This window comes from Dermacentor variabilis, chromosome 8 (assembly GCF_050947875.1).
Source record: "Dermacentor variabilis isolate Ectoservices chromosome 8, ASM5094787v1, whole genome shotgun sequence".
NCBI lineage: Eukaryota > Metazoa > Arthropoda > Arachnida > Ixodida > Ixodidae > Dermacentor > Dermacentor variabilis.
This window is the reverse complement of record NC_134575.1, coordinates 145,812,264-145,834,190: the sequence shown is the minus strand read 5'-3', so window position 1 is coordinate 145,834,190 and position 21,927 is coordinate 145,812,264. Positions and strand designations below refer to the sequence as shown.

The following is a 21,927-nucleotide window of genomic DNA, read 5'->3' as shown; positions in this document are numbered from 1 at the left end:
ATCTTCGCTATATCAGAGGAAATAAGGATATCCGGGCGTTTGCAAAAGACAGTGCTCTCCTTCCTCATTGATTCTCTTCGTGACGCAGGCCAACAAGCACGAGCAGCCAGGCCACTTCGAGCGCACCGTGGTGATGAAGCAGCTCAGGGCGCTGCAGGTACTTGAGACAGTCAACCTCATGGCTGGAGGTGAGGCTCGATCCAGCGCAACTCGTTGCTTTCGCGTTCTGTGTGTGTTGCGCCATTATCTCGAGAGGCTGTTCGCGCGGCAAGAGTCTGTCAGGATTTCCAAAGCACAAGATACAAGGCGCGCGCGAAATTGAAACTTGTCTGCGCAATAATCATTCATATAAACGCTCCAGCAGCGAGATATTGTGGAAACATTTATTTGCATGCCACATTTTGACGCGTACGAACGTACAAGTGAAGTTACATTCCGTGACTGTGGCACCAGACGCGTCCGCATTTACACAGCCGGGTGACCGCATTCCCAAAATGCCAAGACAGCGTGCTTGGCATTTTGTGTGCCAGGAATGCTGTCGCTCCTGGGAAAGCGCTGGCACGTCTGACGCTAGTCATGCGAAACTCGCAAAAGTGAAAGATCTCCGAAAGTGATTGGCCGTTAATACGGCCTCTGCTGACCCGCGTCGCCTGCGCGCGTTATTTTTGGCGGAGTCGAAGTAGCAGTGGGCGCATTTTGATGCGGGTGGAATGAAAATAAGGACGCGCATGGCACGTCACTTCCGTAAGGGTGTCGACGACAAACCTTGAGGTCGCGTCATTCTCGTAACTTGAATCAGACGCTTGAGTCAAGCGGTCTACTTCCATGATCTCATTGTCGTTACCTCGCGAGGCTGCAATGAAACGACACTTCACCACATTGCCGCGAAAGCATTTATGTAAAGTGCGCTTCACCACTCGAAATGTCTTTCAGCATAAAAGCCTGTTTTAAAGGGGCATTTTCGGGTGTGCTGTTCAAATGCAAGCACCAAACCAATAAAGTTATTTCACTTAATAAAGTTATTTCACTCACTCGTCAAACCGGAACGTAAGCAGCGCTTCAAAGCACTGTGTAGTCAGTGACAGGCCAAGAATGCAGGAGGAGCTCCTCCCACAAGAGCACGCTGAACCCGTTCTCTGGGCTAAGGTTTTTCCAGAAAATAGCCTCGAATGGGAAGCGTGCCATTGGTTAATGAACCAACGAGTACCGGTCATGGTGGGCAAACATGAAACGTTGAAGGCAACTCACCACATAAAGAGGTCTGAGAACTCCTGTGAATGCTTCCAAAATTCATCCTATAGTATAATGAATCAACCAAAAATAGTTAAGTTTTGTTTCGAATCGAGTGTTAGACACTGAAATAGTTCTTCAATTTTGCGTCTATTGCTTCATTTTTTTTTGATATTTTTCAATAATATCTCGCCTCATTGTGTTCCTCTTCTCATTCAGTGGTCTGTAGCTTACACAACAAACATGACCTCTAAGGTCTGTTTTCCCTGAGTATTTGAGGAGCTCCCTTTGTTCTCCCCAAGCAATTGGCATAAAAATGTGGCTTGGCTTGTCTTTTGGAGTAAAGGCGTGGAACATTCATACCTGCCAACTATTGCGATGTTATCGTGAAATGTCTGATATATAGCGCTTGCTTACGATTCATGTAGTGACACAAATATTTTAAAATTTTTCTTTTGCATATAGTTAAGGGCAAAAACAACTTCCAGTGAAAGATGTTATGGCCGAATTTTTCGTACCCATTGACTACTCGGGCGTACCCGTTCGGCATCGACATTAACTCATAGAGCCAATGTAAAACGGCAACCGACTCTTCAACAGCCGTTACATGAATATTGCATTCATGAAATCCATAAACATTTCTGCTTGACTTCAGCACAGATCATTGTTGCGAATTGCATAGAGCAGTGTGCCTGTTCGTATCATCTCTACAGACGAAAGCCTGCATATCTGTAATAAACAGTAAACATATTAAACATTTGTAAAATGTTTACTGTTTTTCAACCAAGTTTGTATTTTTTGCTTTCTGCTGTAGCGGTTTTTTAATCCTAAGGTTGGCAGGTCTGAACATTAACTATACTAACACTATTTGCATTTACTCAGGCGTGACATCGTCGTGCGAACAAGTCTTAAAATGTTCTCATTACGTCCCAAGGTGGCAGGAGTCTCCCACACCAAGAGCCGCTGTAGTATCTTGAGCATAATTGGCGCAGTCTAGGCACGCAACAGATTCTCTCTCTTGCTCTAAAGAGGCTTCAACTGTCGCCACTTGTGCAACGTAGGTCTGCCACACCGGATGCGCTTCAAGGCCTTCAACGTGCGCTACCGCCTCCTGGCACCTTTCAAGATACTCAAGAAGACGGAGGACAAGGCAGTTGGAGATTGCAAGGTAGATACCATGCTCCCAGCCGCAAGCTCTCACTTAATAGCTCTTTCAAGGTTAGGCAAAGGTAACTTAGTATGCAGCCAAAGGAGAACAAATAGCTTTTTTTATCTACATGTAGTGAACGGTATTGTGTTTCTTACGTCTCTGTATTGCTTGGCTCATTCACATTAAATATTAGCTGCATTGGAAAATCAGTTTTCATTAGAATATAAGGTGCATCTTCTATGTATACCATGCATACAGTCGAAGCTCAACATAACGAATTATCATAACATAACAAAGTAAACCTAAAATGTTCCTCTCTGATATCAGTAAGTAATGATGTGCTTATAACAAATACCAGATATAACAGGTGTTTTTGTGTCAGGTACGACTTTGCTATAACAAGGTTCGACTGTGTAATGTAATATGTATGCATGTGACTGCTGATACTAATGCAGGTAGCTTTGTTCATTGCAGCTCATTCTGGAGTACTTCAGTCAGGCAATTGAGAACGTCAAGCTATCCAACGCTGCTGTCAACTGGGCTCTGGGCAAGAGACACATCTTTCTCAGGTAATTCTTGCTCTTCTGTGGTGTTCACGAAGCATAAATGTTTCACTTAGAATGCGCAACTGGTTGTTATCCATGACGTATCCACCAGTCTTAGAGGAAGTGCTTGCTTTCTGGATTTTTTCAGGATATTTTCATGTACATACTGAACACCTCTACTGTTCTTTTACCCCTTACAGCTATTGTCAGGTTATTGCTTACATGTTGTACTGAAGCTGTCGTAAGGTGATGGGGTAAGTTCATTTGGGTGTTGTCAACTGCTGACTGTTGTACTAAATATGTAGAATGCAGGATCAGAGGGTGGAAGAAAAAATAAATAAATTCTTGGGTTTTACATTGCAAAATCACAATTATGAAGCGTTCTGTAATCGGGGACTCTGAATTAATTTTGGCTAACGGGCATTTAATTCTAATTACATGAGCATTTTTGCACTTCGCCTTATCGAAATGCAGCCATCGCGGCCATGGTCAGACCAGCAACCTCGAGCTCAGCAGCACAACGCAATAGCTGCTATGCTACCGCAGTAAGTGCGAGGCTGGAAGAGAAATGTATGTTGAGTTTTTCATGGCTACACGAACCCGCGCAGTCTATTTGTAGGAGACTCCTTGTCGGGAAGGAGGGCCATTACTCTGGTAAACTAAATGACATGACTGAAGAACGTAAGAAAGAAGACGTGCTAGAACACCATTCCTGTGCCTTGCACTGCTACACACTTAGATCTAGCACCACGGAGGAAGAATATTTAGGAGTTAAACTCCCATCAGTGCGGGCAGCCAGATAACGTCACAAAAATAGCACGCGCCGACAGAGGCACATGCAGTGCCTTGTGGCACGTCATGCAAGCCGCAGCGGAGAAAAAAAAAAAAGCAGCTGGCTCGGCGGGCAGCTAGGGCGCGTTCGGACACACTCTCTTTGGTGGCACTCATGCCTTCCACTCAAAGCAGACGACAAGCAGACGACACGGATGTTCGCTTCAGCTGGCATGCCGTAACATTGTGTTTGTGGGCCCTTAAGTCAAACAAACAGTTCTTGTCAGTGTCTGTTAGAGGGCCATAATACTAACAGCACTGCGACATGCAAATGCCCTTCTTTGGAATTTGCTAGCCTAAGATGGGACGCAGGTATGTTGTTGAAAACTGCAAAAGCGGCTACTAGTATTGCTGAGAAAAGGTGAGCATCTTCAAGGCTCCGAATGATCCTGAACGTCTGCAAGCATGGGCTGTGGCGATTCCTGGGGATGGCTGTCAGCTCACATTGAGAGAGTAGGTGTGTGAGAAGGACTTCACGAACAACGTGATGAGACGGGATAAATACTACGGCGAGTTTAGAGGCGAGATATCCTGGACCACCCGAAAAAAAAAAACTGGACTGCATGCAGAAGCTGTTCCCTGCTTCTTTCTTCCGTCTCCAGCATTTTTGACATCCCTGAAAAAGAAGTGGACTCCCCAGGAAGCATCATCAAATATCACTCATGCTACTGTTAAAAGATCAAGAATGAGTGTATACGACAAGCCAGGAAAATCAACGGCAGTGAACGTCAGTGATGTTCATCAGCGTGTGAGACCCATGGCGTTGTGGAAAATCAGCTTGGTCATATACTCGAAGAAATTGAAGGCATGTTTGCCTTCCACGAATGCCAGCAGCACTTACACCCATCCAATCAAATTCATCACATGGGTGGGAAACAATAGCGCGTACAACCGGAAGCTACAGATCATCTTATTATAGCGGTCATCGAAAAGAATGCGTTTTATTTTTTACTGTGCCCAAATGGTTGAAGCATAGCACCAATCCCTGTCCAGGCTACCAGCGCTAAAGAAGCATGTGTGAGTGCCCTCAGAAGAACTTGTGCCAGGCTCGCGGCCGAACGCGAGCAACACACGCAACCGGTTGGTTACCTTGGCAACCAAAACGGCGGTAATTTCTCGGCCGCCAGGTACCGCCAGCATGATAGTGGCTCCGCGGGCTTGTGACCTTTTCTGGTTGCCGTAAACAACAGAGTTTCCACTCCTAAATGTTGCTTGCTCCACACCCGACACACCGCTCAACAACCGGCGAGGAGGCGAGCGATGCGTGGGGAAGCAAATTAGATGTTCGGCCCCAGTCCTAACTCGACAGTGCACAAGAGAGGAATGTTGCAAATAGCCATGTAACTTAGTCCAAAATAAATCTGGGTAATTTCCAGTTCAATCCAGGATCCTGCAATTGATTCAGTGCACTTCAGTTGCGTTGCCCTCTTAGGTTGCTTGGTAAGACCGGTTTCAGGGGAAACATACACATACATGTGACTGGAATAGGCAGTGGCTACTCAAGGACAAATGTCACAGCCCCCTCCCAACATTGGTACTGAGATGCCTTGGTGTATGCAGTCGAACATTGTTATAACAACATTTGTTATAATCATATATTTGTTACAGTGCAATATCGGTGAAAAGTGAAACATGTACGAGTTTGTATGAAAGCATGGCTAAATTCAGAGCGCGAACTACTGGGACACAAGCTGAGGAATAAGAAAAGACAGGACACGGCGCTTCTTGCGACTGAAAGTTTATTCAGAAGGTTAGAGGTTATACAAACCCGACATGTCCTAAGTCATTAAGCGTTATTAAATGGCATAAAAGCAAAAACAAACAAGAAATACAAAAGAAAAGACTATTAATCGGTGTTAGTTCGCCAAAAAATTTCAATGTGTTAGCTCATATCTAGAAAAGATATTTCAGTGTCATGAAGCACTATAGAAGCATGACGGACATGCCCTAGCCCCTTTTTATTTATCTCGTGGGCCTCCACAACTTCTCTTGTTGTTCTATCTTTCTGCTTACATAGGACTGTAGTGTTATCAAACTTAGGTGTGCATTTACCTTGTGAATTGCAATGCGTGTAAGAGACTGCTATTCGCAAGGTAAATGCACACCCAAGTTTGATAATGCCGTTGTCCTTTGTAAGCATGAAGATCAAACAACAAGGGAAGCTGTAGAGGCCCACAAGGTAAAGAAAAAGGGGGTAGGGCATGTCCATCATGCTTCTATAGTGCTTCATGACACTGAAATATCTTTTCTAGATATGACCTAACACACGGAAATTTTTTGGCGAACTAACACCGATTAACAGTATTTTTTGTCTTTTTGTTTATTTTTGCTTTTATGACGCTTGATGACATCGGACATGTCGGGTTTATATGAGCTCTAGCCTTCCGAATAAACTTTCAGTTGCAAGTAGCGCTGTGTCCTGTCTTTTCTTGTGCGTTAGCTTGGGTCCCAGTAGTTTGCGCTCTGAATTTACCCATGCGATATCGGCAAGAGACATTTTAGATATGCTTCATTATATCTAATATTGTAATTCATTTATCAGTGATCGTTATAGTGAGGTTAGACTGTATAGTATATCACTTTACGCTCATGGTGTTAGAATATGCAGAGGATAAGGCTACGCAGCACCTTGCATGCATGGCTCATCAGGTTTCCAATGCCGACTGACCCCGCCCATCTTGCAGTGAGAATGCTCGGCAGCAACTGGAGCACCTCCGCGAGGGGCGACGGCATGCGGCTGCCGTGCTCATCCAGGCAGTGTGGCGTGGCTGGCACCAGCGGATACGGTGGCCCAGCCTACGCCGGAGCCTGCAGCTGCATGGAAGGACGCCACGGGCGGCCAACATGAGGCACGTGCCTGCGCATTCTTTCTTGTGACCTCACGGTGCCATTTCTACAGTGACAGCTGTTGTGAGCTTGCTCCCCTGATTGTTTGGATGTCTGTCGGTGTCCATCGCTCTCCATCGCTAGAATGCTACTATCTTTCACGAGAAAAAAGAAATTCTCATCGTGCCGAGAGAATTCAAACTGACGACCAACAGATTGGCAGTTTCAAGATTGTGCCTCTCAGCCACTCTGTCGGTGCTACAGCAGAGAGGAGAATACTGATCCTGAAGAGTGCTATTGTGCCAGCAGCAGCTATGATTGGCTATGCCCGCCCAACATCTGCATACCGGATAGAGCTGGCATTGGTGCCTTCTTCATGCTCTTGCTCGCTGCCTTCTCACTTGTGGAGGCGATCCTAAATTATGTTTTCTTCTTCTTCATATAATGACAATGGTTGAATGCGTGCACTTCATCTTTGTTAGACTTCTTTGTTTAGCGCTCGGCTTCTTCTCGTGTTTATTGAATGGCACTCGCATTGTCTTCTTGTCGTCAAGGGTAATGTGATGCCTATTGCTGGGGTAGGCCAAATATAAATTTGAGGAAAGCCATACGAAGGCAGCAGTAAGAAGTTAAAAGTATAGCTCGAGTGGAGACCAGTAGCCAAGTCTTCATAAGTAAGAGAAGGAAGAAAAGCTCTGCCATTCCACTTCCATGCTGGGAGGCACAAATTCCACAAACGAATGCTACTCACACTTCTCCTACTTTTCGGAAGAAGATTGTTCACCCGCACCTGTGAATGTTCACTTCAACAAATATCACAAGAAACAGTGTAAGGCTTGTTAAGCTGATTATATTTCACCAACTGTCGTGTCACTGCTTTGCTACAGGTGAAACAGTGTTCTTTTTTCTTTGCTACAACTGGACACAACTGGTAAAAGGAATCAAGTACACAAAATTGTACACCCTAAATACAGGGGTTATGCCCACTGTACCTGTATTCAGCTCAGCATGTATCTGGTATGTAGAGCTCACATTGTTTCCTTCTCTCGCATTTGAAATTATTCAACACATCTTTCTTGCCTTGAGGAAGGAGGTGATGAGCGTAGGAGTCCCACCAACGTCGCTTAAGCAGAGGCTTTCGGACCTCAAACATTAGACTTCCATTGCAGTGCACATTATGGCCACAGGTGCAAAAAGATATAATCCATGACCGAAGGCATTGCACACAAATTAGGAGACAACACATGAAGACACAAGTGCAAGTGTCTTCACATGTTCTTGTCTCATAGTTACTGCGTAAAACCTGTCATCATGAGTTACAAATACCAACTCGCTCAAACCAGCACCCAACTCAACATTGTGCCGACATACTGAGTAAACTGTACTCTTTCCTGATGCAGGTCACAGCCAGCAGCGCCACCGGTGGGGGTCGGAATTCAAGGCCGACCGCGACCACAGCCAATCTCGGGAACACCCCCACCAGAGATGGAGCGGTGTGACAACAAAACCATCCAGCAGACCTGCTCCTTGTTTGGCCTGGATTTGGTATGAGAACTTTCACTGCTGAAATGCCTTGGCAGTAGCACTTTGCTGGTAGCATTTCACAACAAGCCACAGTCACTGACTGTATCACAAGTTGAAGGGACCTTAAAGAGGAGGATATTAAGCTAAGCTGTAAGCCAAACCTTGATTATACTATAATGAACACGGATGTTTAATTATTTATTGATTAATTTGTGTACTTTAAGGCCATACATCAATATAGTGAGGAGTAGTGGTAGTATTAAACTTTAAGATAAACATAAACAGAATACAGTGAGCCTCGTTATTACACAACGAAATTGCACCTAGTTAGCTAAGGCTTTGCAAAAATGTTTATGGTTGGAGATGGCCACAATTTCTGCAGGATAGTGATTCCAATCCAGGGATATATGTGGAATAAAAAACTGAAAGAAAGAATGCTTACTATTGCACGATTCAGTTTTGACTGATGATCGATGCGGAGTGACACGTATTGTGGATGATTGTGGATGACATCGTGAAGGGTGGTATGACAGTGCTATATTTATGAAATAAGCATAGTCGTGCAAATTTACAGCGATGTGTTAGAGAAGGAAGGGAATGGTTAGCTTTCAGGGAAGTTACACTAGTGGTTTGATTATAGTTAGAATTTTATGTTAGTATCGTATAGTTAGAAAACATAAAAGTGAATGGAATTGTTTTGCACTGAGTCTAATGACATAATTAAGTTTTCTTAATGGGGATCCCAAACAGGTGACGCGGACTCTAGTCTAGAGCTGACTAATGTTTTATATAGCATTAACTTGAGAGAAGATGATGCTTTGAAAAATTTAGGACACAAGTAGCTGGACATGCAGTTAGGATTGCTAATAATATATTCTGTATGCATTGCCCAAGTTAGGTTAGAAGTGATGTGAATGCCTAGATATTTGTACGAACTAGCAACATCCAAAGGTGTACTGCTGAGTTAATATTTAAATGGGTCGTTGTTGGTTCGAGATACATGCATAACTTTACATTTGCTGATATTTAACTTCATTAGCCAAATGTTACACTTTTCAGATACCACATTTAAATAAGTTTAAGGGCAACAATGTCAGTTGTATATTTAATTTCTTGAAATATAACACAATCGTCAACGAACAAGTGGATATTAGAAGACAACAAAGAGGGAAGGTCATTGATGAAAATCAAGAATAAAAGTGGTCTGAAAAATGGATCCTTGTGGTAACCCTGATTGTACTTTGATAAGCAGAAAGATGCAACAATTAGCAGTTACAAATTGTAAACGATTATAAGAAAGAACTCAATCCATTTTAGAACTTTACAGTCGAGGTTCAGAAAAGTAAGCCTGTACAGATGCAGTCTGTGACATGCCTTGTCTTGTCAAATACCTTGCTAAAATGTGGAAAGATGGAGTTGGCACAAGTTGATTATTCAAGAATACAATGCAGGTGGTGAGTAAAAGACACTGGTTGTGTATCACATGAGAATGTTTTTTTAAAACCATGTTGTGCACTTGTGAAGAAAGAGTGCATTGTTGACTAATTATCCGGTATAATGCCTTAAACCTAAAATGTGCAATGAAACATGTAATGCAAGTATGCTTATAAGGAATATTGGATATTACAAACGCATGTTTAGGTAGGATGTGACTTCATTACTATGAGATTCAACTATCATCATCATCAGCCTGGTTACGCCCACTGCAGGGCAAAGGCCTCTCCCATACTTCTCCAACTACCCCGGTCATGTACTAATTGTGGCCATGTTGTCCCTGCAAACTTCTTGATCTCATCCGCCCACCTAACTTTCTGCCGCCCCCTGCTACGCTTCCCTTCCCTTAGAATCCAGTCCGTAACCCTTAATGACCATCGGTTATCTTCCCTCCTCATTACATGTCCTGCCCATGCCCATTTCTTTTTCTTGATTTCAAATAAGATGATATTAACTCGCATTTGTTCCTTCAGCCAATCTGCTCTTTTCTTATCCCTTAACGTTACACCTATCATTCTTCTTTCCATAGCTCGTTGCGTCATTCTCAATTTAAGTAGAACCCTTTTCGTAAGCCTCCAGGTTTCTGCCCCGTACGTGAGTACTGGTAAGACACAGCTGTTATACACTTTTCTCTTGAGGGATAATGGCAACCTGCTCTTCGTCATCTGAGAATGCCTGCCAAACGCACCCCAGCCCATTCTTATTCTTCCGATTATTTCCGTCTCATGATCCGGATCTGCAGTCACTACCTGCCCAAGTAGATGTATTCCCTTACCACTTCCAGTGCCTCGCTACCTATCGTAAACTGCTGTTCTCTTCCAAGACTGTTAAACATTACTTTAGTTTTCTGCAGATTAATTTTTAGGCCCACCCTTCTGCTTTGCCTGTCCAGGTCAATGAGCATGCATTGCAATTGTTTCCCTGAGTTACTAAGCAAGGCAATATCATCAGCAAATCACAAGTTACTGAGGTATCCTCCAGTAACTCTTATCCCCAATTCTTCACAACCCAGGTTTCTATTGAATACCTCCTATGCACACGCTGTGAATAACATTGGAGAGATCGTATCTCCCTGCCTGATGCCTTTCTTTATTGGGATTTTGTTGCTTTCTTTATGTAGGACTACAGTGGCTGTAGAGCCGCTATAGATATCTTTAAGTATTTTGACATACGGCTCATCTACACCCTGATTCCACAATGCCTCCATGACTGCTGAGGTTTCGAACTCAATTAAACGCTTTCTTGTCATCAATGAAAGCTACATATGACGGTTGGTTATATTCCGCACATTTCTCTATCACCTGATTGATAGTGTGAATATGGTCTATTGTTGAGTAGCCTTTACGGAATCCTGCCTGGTCCTTTGGTTGATGGAAGTCTAAGGTGTTCCTGATTCTATTTGCGATTACCTTAGTAAATAGCTTGTAGGCAACTGACAGTAAGCTGATCGGTCTATAATTTTTCAAGTCTTTGGTGTCCCCTTTCTTATGGATTAGGATTATGTTAGCGTTCTTCCAAGATTCCGGTACGCTCGAGGTCATGAGGCATTGCGTATACAGGGTGGCCAGTTTCTCTAGAACAATCTGCCCACCATCCTTCAACAAATCTGCTGTTACCTGATCCTCCTTAGCTGTTTTCCCCCTTTGAATATCTCCCAAGGCTTTCTTTACTTCTTCCGGTGTTACTTGTGGGATGTCAAATTCCTCTTGACTATTCTCTCTTCCATTATCGTCATGGGTGCCACTGGTACTGTATAAATCTCTATAGAACTCCTCAGTCACTAGAACTACCTCATCCATATTAGTAATGATATTGCCGGCTTTGTCTCTTAACGCATACATCTGATTGTTGCCAATTCCTAGTTTATTCTTCACTGCTTTTAGGCTTCCTCTGTTCCTGAGAGCCTGTTCAATTCTATCCATATTATAGTTTCTGATGTCCACTGTCTTACGCTTGTTGATTAACTTCGAAAGTTCTGCCAGTTCTATTCTAGCTGTAGGGTTAGAGGCTTTCATACGTTGGTGTTTCTTGATCAGATCTTTCGTCTCCTGCGATAGCTTACTGGTATCCTGTCTAACGGAGTTACCACCTGCACACTTCTTAATGATGCCCATAAGGTTGTCGTTCATTGCTTCAACACTAAGGTCCTCTTCCTGAGTTAAAGCCAAATATCTGTTCTGTAGCTTGATCTGGAATTCCTCTGTTTCGCCTCTTACCGCTAACTTATTGATCGGCTTCTTGTGTACCAGTTTCTTCTGTTCCCTCCTCAAGTCTAGGCTAATTCGAGTTCTTACCATCCTATGGTCTCTGCAGCACACCTTGCTAAGCACGTCCACATCTTGTATGATGCCAGGGTTAGTGCAGAGTATGAGGTCTATTTCATTTCTAGTCTCACCATTCGGGCTCCTCCATGTCCACTTTCGGCTATCCCGCTTGTGGAAGAAGGTATTCATTATCTGAATATTATTCTGTTGTGCAAACTCTACTAATAAATCTCCCCTGCTATTCCTAGAACCTATGCCGTATTCCCCCACTGACTTGTCTCCAGCCTGCTTCTACCCTGGCATTGAAGTCGCCCATCAGTGCAGTGTATTTTGTTTTGACTTTACCCATCGCTGATTTCACGTCTTCATAGAAGCTTTTCATTTCCTGGTCATCATGACTAGATGTAGGGGCCTAGGCCTGTACGACCTTCAATTTGAACCTCTTATAAGTTTCACAACAAGACCTGCTACCCTCTTGTCAATGTTATAGAATTCCTGTTTGTTACCAGCTATATCCTTATTGATCAGGAATCCGACTCCTAGTTCTTGTCTCTTCGCTAAGCCCTGGTAGCACAGGACATGCCCGCTTTTTAGCACTGTATATGCTTCTTTTGTCCTCCTAACCTCACTGAGCCCTATTATATCCCATTTAATGCCCGCTAATTCCTCCAATAGCACCTCACTTCTAGACTCGCCTCACTAGATAACGTCCTAGCGTTAAACGTTGCCAGGATCAGATTCCAATGGCGGCCTGTCCAGACCCAGGTATTCTAGCACCCTCTGCTGCATCACAGGTCTGACCGCTGCCGTGGTCAGTTGCTTCGCAGCTGCTGGGGACGAAGGGCCGGGGGTTGATTGTTGTATTCATATAGGAGGTTGTGGCTAAGTACTGCACCAGGGTGGCCAATCCTGCTCTGGTGAGGGAGTGCGTTACCAGTTCTGGTCACCGGGATCAGGCCGCACTCCAGGCCTGTTGATGCAGTTTTATCATCACGTGGATCTCTTTTTTCTTTTTTAATCCGGTGGAAAATTGCACGGCATCGGTATTCGAACCACGGTCCTCTTGGATGCGAGGTGGATGCTCTACTTGTACGCCACTGCGTAGTAAATGAGTAAATTACACATATGCAATGGTGAAAACAGCCAGATTCCAGTGACTCTTTGGTTGCTTTAACTAAATTACTATGAACTGCAATTATAGCCTCCAATAGATAAGTTCCAAGAAGTTCTGGTGGCATGTGTGGCTCCCTCTGTCATGTATCATGCAACTGCTTATACTTACTTACTATTTAGAGATGTAGCTGGCAAATGCTGTATGTGTACGCCACTGTTGCTACCTTTCTTCCATCCCCTGACTCTGTCAGATGACCTGGTGTACGTAGTCTCTGTATTTACCACCATCATCTCTTCCACTTTGCTTTCCTCTTTTCCACTGATCCCTCTACAGAGAACAGAAGGCTAAGGACAGCTTGTGCGGTCGGCCTCTTTGTCTCTCTTTCGTTGAAGCTCAGTGTTGCACTGTTATTGTTAAACTGGCACCTTGGTTTGCGGTGTGTGTTTTATGAATGTGCTAGAGTGATGTGAAATGAACAAGGAGAGTGGTTCACCTGACAAAACAACTGCATTTTTCTCTTCTTCTCTTCAGGAGAGGCCACCGCCTGTGCCACCAAGCCGTCCATACACTGTCAGCGGCAACACCAAGCTGGGCTACCCCCAGACCCGAGTGATGAAGATGAACTACCCTGGCAAGTGCTTCACTTCACTAAGCAGTGCGTTAGCACCATGCCTTAGGAAGCTTTAGCTTAGGCCTTTTTTGTTCAAGCAAATGTGTAACTTGCTGTGGCAGCTCATCAGCTAGTATGTTGTTCTGATGGGAAAGAAGTCATGGGGTTTGATTGCCAGTCATGGCTGGAATGCCCAGCCACTGTTCCAACATAATGTGATGTGAACCCAGACATTTAAGCCGAGAATTATAGTTTTGAATTGGTACGCAATGAAAGTATGCCTGTTTAAAAGACCAACACATTGCACTGCACACATGTGTCAACAGACAGACAAACACTGTGCATGCACACTAGTCAATGTAAATGTTGTGTTATCAAATATGTTCCATTTCTATCCTGCAGATGTTTTCCATAATGGGTATAAAATTAAATATTCGATCCAGCGCTAATTCCTCGACAGCATAGTTTATCTCGATCACATAGTTAAGCCCACATGTTGTCCTGACGAAGACAAGACCATGTACTGCTTGTTGAAACATTGGCTCCAGTTTAGGTTTCCTTTGTTTACCCAGTGTCAATCAATTCAGGTCTCCACATTACTGTGACTCCTTTTCTTCTTTGGCCTTGAACTATTTTGTATTTATATCTGCAAAAGGGTGTGACATTAGACTAGTTGGCATTGCATTTGTAGTGGAAGAAAGCACGAGAAACAATGACTGGGATGTATTCTGTATGCCTGTCCTTATTTCTTGTTCTCTTTTTCACTACAAGGCAATTATATCACTGTGCATTTCTTTTAACTGTTTTCTACTTAATAGAAAGTTCTGCTGCAGCGCTAGAATGGCATAGAATTTTTAAACCACTGAAATTTTGACCTATCAAAGTTGGAATTATTTCTGCTTGACCGCACTTTGTCATCACAGACTTAAACATGTAGACAGGTGCTGACATTGAATCTGAGATGTCTTTTCTTGATTCACTCTTTTCAGAAGAGTCAGCAGGCGAGGTGAAGCTGCCCAAAAGTGAGACCGTGGTGGTTGTGGGCGCCTCGCCACGGCGCGGTCACCTGCTCGTCGAATACAAAGGGCAGACATACCACGTGCCATACCAGTTCCTCGAGCTCAAACCATCGCATCCTAGCAATCCAGCCAGCACCAGTGGCCCACCCGCATCTGGAGTCAACATATGATTCACTGTTCTTTTTATTTGTGCAAGAACTGCCTGGTGTCGTGTTGCTCGCTTCGATTCAGTCCTTCAACGCAGTGCGAACTGACAGCTTTTGTGCTGGAACATTCTGGTCTCAACAGGGCCCAAGGGAACCGCTGTCTGCTCTTGACTTGCTCACGAAAGCCTGCGACCTGAATGAGGCTCAGGTTGATGCTTACAAGTCATATCAGTTTCTAAATGACTGGCATTATGACCTGGTTAACTGTAGGAGGCTCATTTGTGACCGGTGCATTTACACTGATGCTAACCGTACGGAAGGTTATTGCAGCTGTTGCTTGTGCCAGCCTAGAAGCTGCGGCTATCCGGTGTTTCCAAGACGTTGGTGATCTGGGGTCCCCTTGGACAATGCAGCCTCAAGTGCCTTCAAAGTCCAGCCAATGTGAAAACCACGGTCCATGTGCAGCAACACTCTAAACCTTTCAGAACGTCAAGGTTGATGGGTGCCCCAAGCCACCTCTCAGTTCTGCAGCATCACACTGCTGGCAATAATGTCTCAGTGAACGAACTGCTCAGTGCCGCTTTTGCTGAAGACTATAAGAGTGGTAGCCTTGAGAGTGTCACTGGTAACCCAACCAGCACTGTGCAGTCCTGCCTCAATTGGATTTGGTGAAAGCACCCAGCAGGCTTGGTTGAAGCAGTTGTTTACTGGGATGTCAATTGCATCCTGGTGGACGCTCTTGGAGTCCTTAGCTAGCATAAATGGTGTGCAAGCAGCAAGTTCAGTGCATTTATCAACCCTGGAAGTTGTGCTCTGATCATCTGTCACTGCGCTTGCCAAACACACCAAAACACTTGCCAAAACACACCAAAACACTCTTGTCAGATGACAGCCCAAACATCAGCTTGGTGAGCGAGACAGCACAGAGGCTGACCATTGCACCTTGCTGTGGGAAAGAGCATGGCCATCTTGTCAACTGAAGTGCCTTGAAAACTTCTGTGAACTGTCAACTCACCGCCAAAATATGCAGGGTGAAGAATGCAGGATTGCTGCTTAGCCAGGAAGCTGCGAGTGTTCACTTATAAAACAGAAGCAATGGCTTTGAATGGCTGCCATGCTTGAACTGTCATTTCAGTGAGTGTGTACATCATGCCACAAAAAGTGGCCGCTGTCTTGAGGTGGTCCGTATCCAAATGGCATTCATTAATTAGTTACTGAACAAGCTCAGTAAAAACGAAACGAGGCAAGACAGTGTTGCTCCTACTGTATGTATATTACTGCTGATATTGAAATGGTACTGAGTTTGCCCATGTCAAGCGTGTTTCAGTGCAATTTCCTAGCACACTGGAATGCTCTGACCACTAATTCCAGGTGAACTGAATTTTATGTCACACAAGTTTCAAGGAGCAGGCCATAGCACTGCCATTGATGAAAGTAGCATGTACATAGTTTTTCTGTCAGGAGCATGAGCACTGACTTCACATTCACTTTAGTGGTGTGCTTGAGAACATCTTGTTTTGCCTGCGCAGAGCTGTACAGACGATTCTGCTTGGTAACTGGATTAACATTGTTTAGTTTTTTTTTTGCTCACAGTATGTTATCTTAATTGCAACACAGACCGCAATCACTTGAAGGGCTGCAGGTGTTCCCATATGTCTTATACTATTAGAGGAACAAACTGCAGAACCATGCCACAGTGATGTTGTTCCCTAATGAGTCAGTTGTCAAGAGTGATGGTAGCAGTTGCAGGCAACTACTTATGCGAAGGGTGCTGCCTATTTAAGTGCTATCCACGCAGCATCTTTCTAGCAGGTGTGCAGGTGTGTTAACATGCTCATAACCCATCGTGTTACTGTGTGCATGCAGTTTTGTTCTATAATTTTGACAAACAAATACTCAGGTTCTTCTGTCCCAATGGGAGTCTTAACGTGATGCCATCTACTCCATTCTTGTCTACAAGATGTCAATTTCTCTAATTGAAAAGCCATGATTGGGTGGGTGATAGCCACCACACAAAGACACTTCACAAATGTCGCACGAAGTCGGCTGTAACAAGTTTGACAATGAACATTGGTTTCACACTATCTCGTTTGTGTTTCGAGCATGTGTGCTAAAATGCAGTGCAACTAACCGGTTGCAAACAATCGTCCACCGTCACTGGCAATATGAGAGTACGTGCAAGCGTGTTGTCAACTACTCGAAATGTTGTTCACAGTTAGTGGCAACACCTAATTAGCATTCAAGTGCCCAGAGTGCTTTAAGTTTAAAAATGAAAACCTGCATGCTGAAGATACCTCCACAGATTCCTCCCTAACAAATCACATTGGCCGCCCTTTTGCCTGTAATGTATAATAACTGTCAAAGTTGCATTGACTTTAAAAGAGATTTTCCCACTAAATGAGAGTGATTCTGCAAGTGCACAGAGAGGGCTGCACAGTCTGCTGCCCTAGCAGTGCCTTAGTTTGATGCAGATGAGGCGATATCGGCTAGCAGAAGACAGGCATGATTGAAGGCTGCGGGGAGAGGCCTTTGTCCTGCAGTGGACATAGATAAGCTGAAGATGATGATGATTTTGATGCAGTAGAGCCCAACATTAACTATCCTAGGATAAAGCACTTGACAAATCAGACATGGTTTGACACTTCTAACTACAGTAGCAGGTTTCTCCTTGAGTGGTAATCAGATTCTCTCGATAGATCACTTTTGGGGCTACTTAAAATTCTGTGTAGTGTGATGTCTAGTGCAACACCTTACTGGAGCGATGGTTATTCCACCTCCAGCATCACTTTAAAATAAATATCCATGAAAGTGATAAATCCAGGCTAGAACCCCTGGTTATTCAGCAAAATATGTTGAACAATACAACGTATGAAAATTACGGGGGGGGGGAGGCTAGTCTTTAACACAAAACACATTTCCCAGCAGGCTGTGCTAAAGTCCATCTCCACACCTGTATGTTGGCAGCCGGGAGAAGAATCTGTACATTGTTGGCCTCGTGCTTTTATTGTTCAATCTAAGAGTGGACAACTGCATACATACACAGAAAAGGAAGAGGTGCTTTTGACAAGTGCACCAAGTGAGGCAATTTTCTAGGGTTAACTTGCGAGTGAACAAGAAGCCAGAAATCAAGTGCTTACACAAGAGAACTGAACAGAACGAGCGCTAGAGTGGCAAGTGAGAACAGTTGCATGTCCAGTGCTCGTCCTGTCCATTTCTTCCCTTGTGTCAACATCCATTTGCTTGTTTCCTGTTCATTCACAAGCATGTACCAACACGCTAAGCAAAACATTCTGCAGGTTTGTCAGAAAGAAACCTAAAGAAACTTCATTCTGGTCTAAGGGGCCATTTCTGGGGTGGCTGCTCTACCAAATTTCCAAGGAGTTTCTACTTTACGGGGTGTTAGAGCAAAAGCTATGCCTGTCAACACTTAATAGCTTACCAGCAGCCGTTTTGCACAGTTCTGTGCAATGTCAACCACGTTGCATGAGTTAAGTCAATGTAATTCATGTGCCCGTTGCTTGAAATTCACTTGCAGCAGTAAGTGCGCAGAGCAGCTGCTCAAGTTTCTGCACATATGTCTGCCAGCATGTCTACCATTTGCTGCAATCAGAAGAGATGCCACGCGCACTTGTCACCTTTTTCGCTGGACTGAACTGTACAGTGCTCACGGAATGAAGCACGACAGGGAGCATTTAGTAGAATCGTGCATATGCAAAGTACTCGAGAGTACCATGTATGTCGCTAGGAATCTGGTAACCAAAGGTAATGTGCACTCCGCTCTAAGTGTACGCACCAAAATTACATCAATATGACATGAACTGCAGCCTGTGGAAACAAAAGTATACGCATTACTTAGCCCTAAATTGATGCATTTCTTTCCGTGGGCACTGTACCTGTGGCACTCAAAGAGACGCAGAAAGAAGTTTTCGAAAGCACAGGTTCTGCAGAAGGGTTCATTTCTGTTCAGTTATGGCATGAAGCCTGAAATGAAAAAAAAAAATACTGTATAGGTTGCAAGCACAATTGCTGACAGCAACTCTCAGTTCCAGTTTTCTGGAGGTCTTGTGGCTCCATAATCTTTCGATGCCAGCAGTGCCAACCCACACCTATTTTCAGAACATTCACCTAGTTCATAGCTTTCATAGCCAGGTCCAACTGATCGGCTTTGTGTCAACAATGTGTCTACCGTACAGTGTTGAAGTAGGGTGCACCCAATATGGCAGACAAGTTGTGCGTTAACAGCAACATGCAGAATGTTTAATGAAATTGATAATTGTCATCTACTGATGGTAGATGACAGTACCATAAAGCTACAAAAGAAACCGAATACAGTTTTCTCAGAAAGCTTTGCAGTTGAAGAAAAATTCATTCTGTACTGGAGACCTGACCCTGGACTGATGCCTTTTCAGAGCAGTCACTCCAAGACTCTGGAAAGTAGAAACCATCCGAAAAGTTGGTAGAGCAGCCACCTTGGAAAGGGAACATTTTCAACTGTCAAGCTTTCTTTTTGATGAGCCCGTATTGAGTTTTCTTTGCAGCTTTGAAATACTTTTGAGAAGATGCCAATCATTCCTTTCATAAAATGCACCATGCATGCATTTGGCTAACAATGGCTGTTAAAATCAATGTATCGATATCAAATGTCGGGAGCTACAATTTGCAGGTCATGTTGTGCAAGTGTAATTTCACAAAGAATTCTATTTTGTGTGCTTTCTTTATTTGCATGGTTGCATATCTTGTTCCTTTCTGCAATCTATACGTATAGAAATGTTCGCATGCGAAATATGTGATGGGAGTGCCAAAATATCTGTTGAATATCACAAGAAGAGAAACCATGTTCCTGTTCACTAATGCGGTACTGTATGTATATCACTGGCACACTACCTATTAACCGTCCACTGTCTGTGATGTCATGTCCTGTCGCTGCTCACATATTGTTGGTGTCATCATAACTGCACTTTCTGTCATATGTGTCGTGTCTCTTCATGAAACCATCGTTCCGTCCACACAGCTTCTAATAGTGTGTTAATTAGTGAAATTAGTGAAAGCTTCAGATCAAAATAACATTTTCAAAACTTTTGTGCATTTAGACCACTTTGACTTGTGGAAAAAAATAAAAACAATGTTTTTTTTTTTTCCATATTTATATTGCTGGGGTTTCTAGCAAAAGACACTCTATGCACTATATTGGTTTCTCTCCACGATACAGTTGAATCAATACAAGTGAACTGAAACAAATGAAGATCAACTGTGTTCTTATTACCTGTGCTTTGGGATGTAACAACAGCGTTTAAAATTATGGGGTTTTACGTGCCAAAGCCACTTTCTGATTATGAGGCACGCTGTAGAGGAGGACTCCGGAAATTTCGACCACCTGGGGTTCTTTAACATGCACGGGTGTTTTTGCATTTCTATTCCATCAAAATGCGGCCACTGTGGCTGGGATTCGAACCCATGACCTCGTGCTCAGCAGCCCAACACCATAGCCACAGAGCAACCACGGCGGGTGTAACAACAGAGTTTTGGACCATGAATTGTATACGCAGTTTTTTTAATGGGACATTTATCGAACCCTCTGATGTTGCTTGAGAAGAATGCTCTTTTGAAAACTTCAGGCTGTGCAATGTGAAAGTTCAGCAGTTTCTCTCACATGTGTGACAAGGACTGCGTACTGGCAACATCTTTACAAGTAGACTGCAAGTGAACTGTGTAGGCATGGGCACATCTGCCTGTAAGGATGTTGCCCCACATAATTCTTCACTTGCTATTCCTGTGTTCGCCGTGGCTTTCTCTATGAAGTCTAGATATCTCTTTCGGTTTAGGCTCTGACCTACTTTGTTTGTTCTTTAGGATAATTTTCTTATGGAAATAATTTTCGCGTTATATGAAAGTTATTGTGCTGCCCACAAGTAAAGCCTCAAGGCTGCACTGGACTCTGGTTTATCCAGTCATTACCTCTTTTTTTTTTTTTTGCTTAGTGGCTGATAATGAAGTACTAAAACCGATTGCACTCACTTCTTTTTCTATTTATGAGTATTACAGCGCACTTTTACATTTGGCAATTAACTCCTTCAACAAAATATGACAAGCACATAAATGGTAGAGTGTATAAGCACGACTGAACAAAGACATAGAAAGAAACAGATACACAGACACAGCGCTTCACTTTCAACTATAGATTTTATTGTACGGTTCATCGAAATGCACCACTGAATGTTCTTTTTTGGTGTTACGTTTGTTTCAGCTTGCACGGCATATATATTTATCGATGCGTGCGAAAATAAAATCTATAATTGAAAGTGAAGTGCTGTGTCTCTTTCTACGTCCTCGTTCAGTCGCATTTATACACTCTATCATGGATTCTCACCAACTAGCCCGCCAATGTGTTTTAACCAAGCACATCAAGTAGTCCCTGATGTCTGTCTTGTTCATCTGAGGAGTTGAATATAATGCGGTCATTGGTAAACCTTGGCAAATTAGCAGAGTTAAATTTTATTGCAACAGCTTTCATTCATCCGAAGTGCCATGGTATAACCGAACCCTGTTCGCACGCTCTTTTAGTACCAAAAGTGACGGCTGTATATAATCGGCAAACTCTATGACAGGCGATACACTACTGTCACAGTAAGCTGCGTCAAAGTTCCTCGGCAGGTAAGCAACGCGTAGAAAGCCTGCCTGAAGACAGTGGGAATGCATGGTGTAGCAACTCCCCAGTGCGAGAGACACATTTTTCCCTTCTGCCATTTGTACATATGCTGTTTGTCTCGTCTGACTGAATGAACGGGTATAGCTATCACACATTGCGGTTTGTGTGTCCATGTTCACCTTCAAAGAGGAAGGGTGACCTTGCTAATGTTAAGCGTATGTGTTTCAATAAACTGCCAATAAATGTTGTACCAAGACCCTTTCTTCCACGATTTTTTGCAGTGAAGATTTTATCAGAAAGTCACAACAAATGCTGCTATATTTACAAGAGCTTCCCATGAAAGATACACTCTTCGCCATAATGAAGCTGCAGCGGACATGAAAATACCTTCGTTACATCCTATACCGTATTTACTCACATAATGTTTCCATCCATTACACTGGCCTTTAAAAATTTGAATTCTTTTTTTCCTTGCATAACCATCGCACTGTCAGAAATTGCTGCAGCTACTGTATTCTACTCCTTCCA

At 43.6% G+C, this 21,927-nt stretch overlaps 1 protein-coding gene across 4 annotated transcripts in view; it reads left to right on the top strand.

Moving 5' to 3' along the window:
- Positions 1 to 21,649, top strand: part of dachs (unconventional myosin-IXb-like dachs) — a 225,301-nt gene extending 203,652 nt beyond the window's left edge. For all 4 annotated transcript variants that reach the window (XM_075703039.1, XM_075703037.1, XM_075703040.1 and 1 more), the window contains 7 exons: positions 89 to 188; positions 2,292 to 2,398; positions 2,855 to 2,949; positions 6,441 to 6,605; positions 7,983 to 8,127; positions 13,510 to 13,609; positions 14,578 to 21,649. In XM_075703039.1, coding sequence (XP_075559154.1) covers positions 89 to 188; positions 2,292 to 2,398; positions 2,855 to 2,949; positions 6,441 to 6,605; positions 7,983 to 8,127; positions 13,510 to 13,609; positions 14,578 to 14,777 — 912 coding nt within the window. In that variant the 3' untranslated portion in view covers positions 14,778 to 21,649. The remainder of the gene's footprint in view (positions 1 to 88; positions 189 to 2,291; positions 2,399 to 2,854; positions 2,950 to 6,440; positions 6,606 to 7,982; positions 8,128 to 13,509; positions 13,610 to 14,577) is intronic.
- Positions 21,650 to 21,927: the final 278 nt, after the last annotated feature.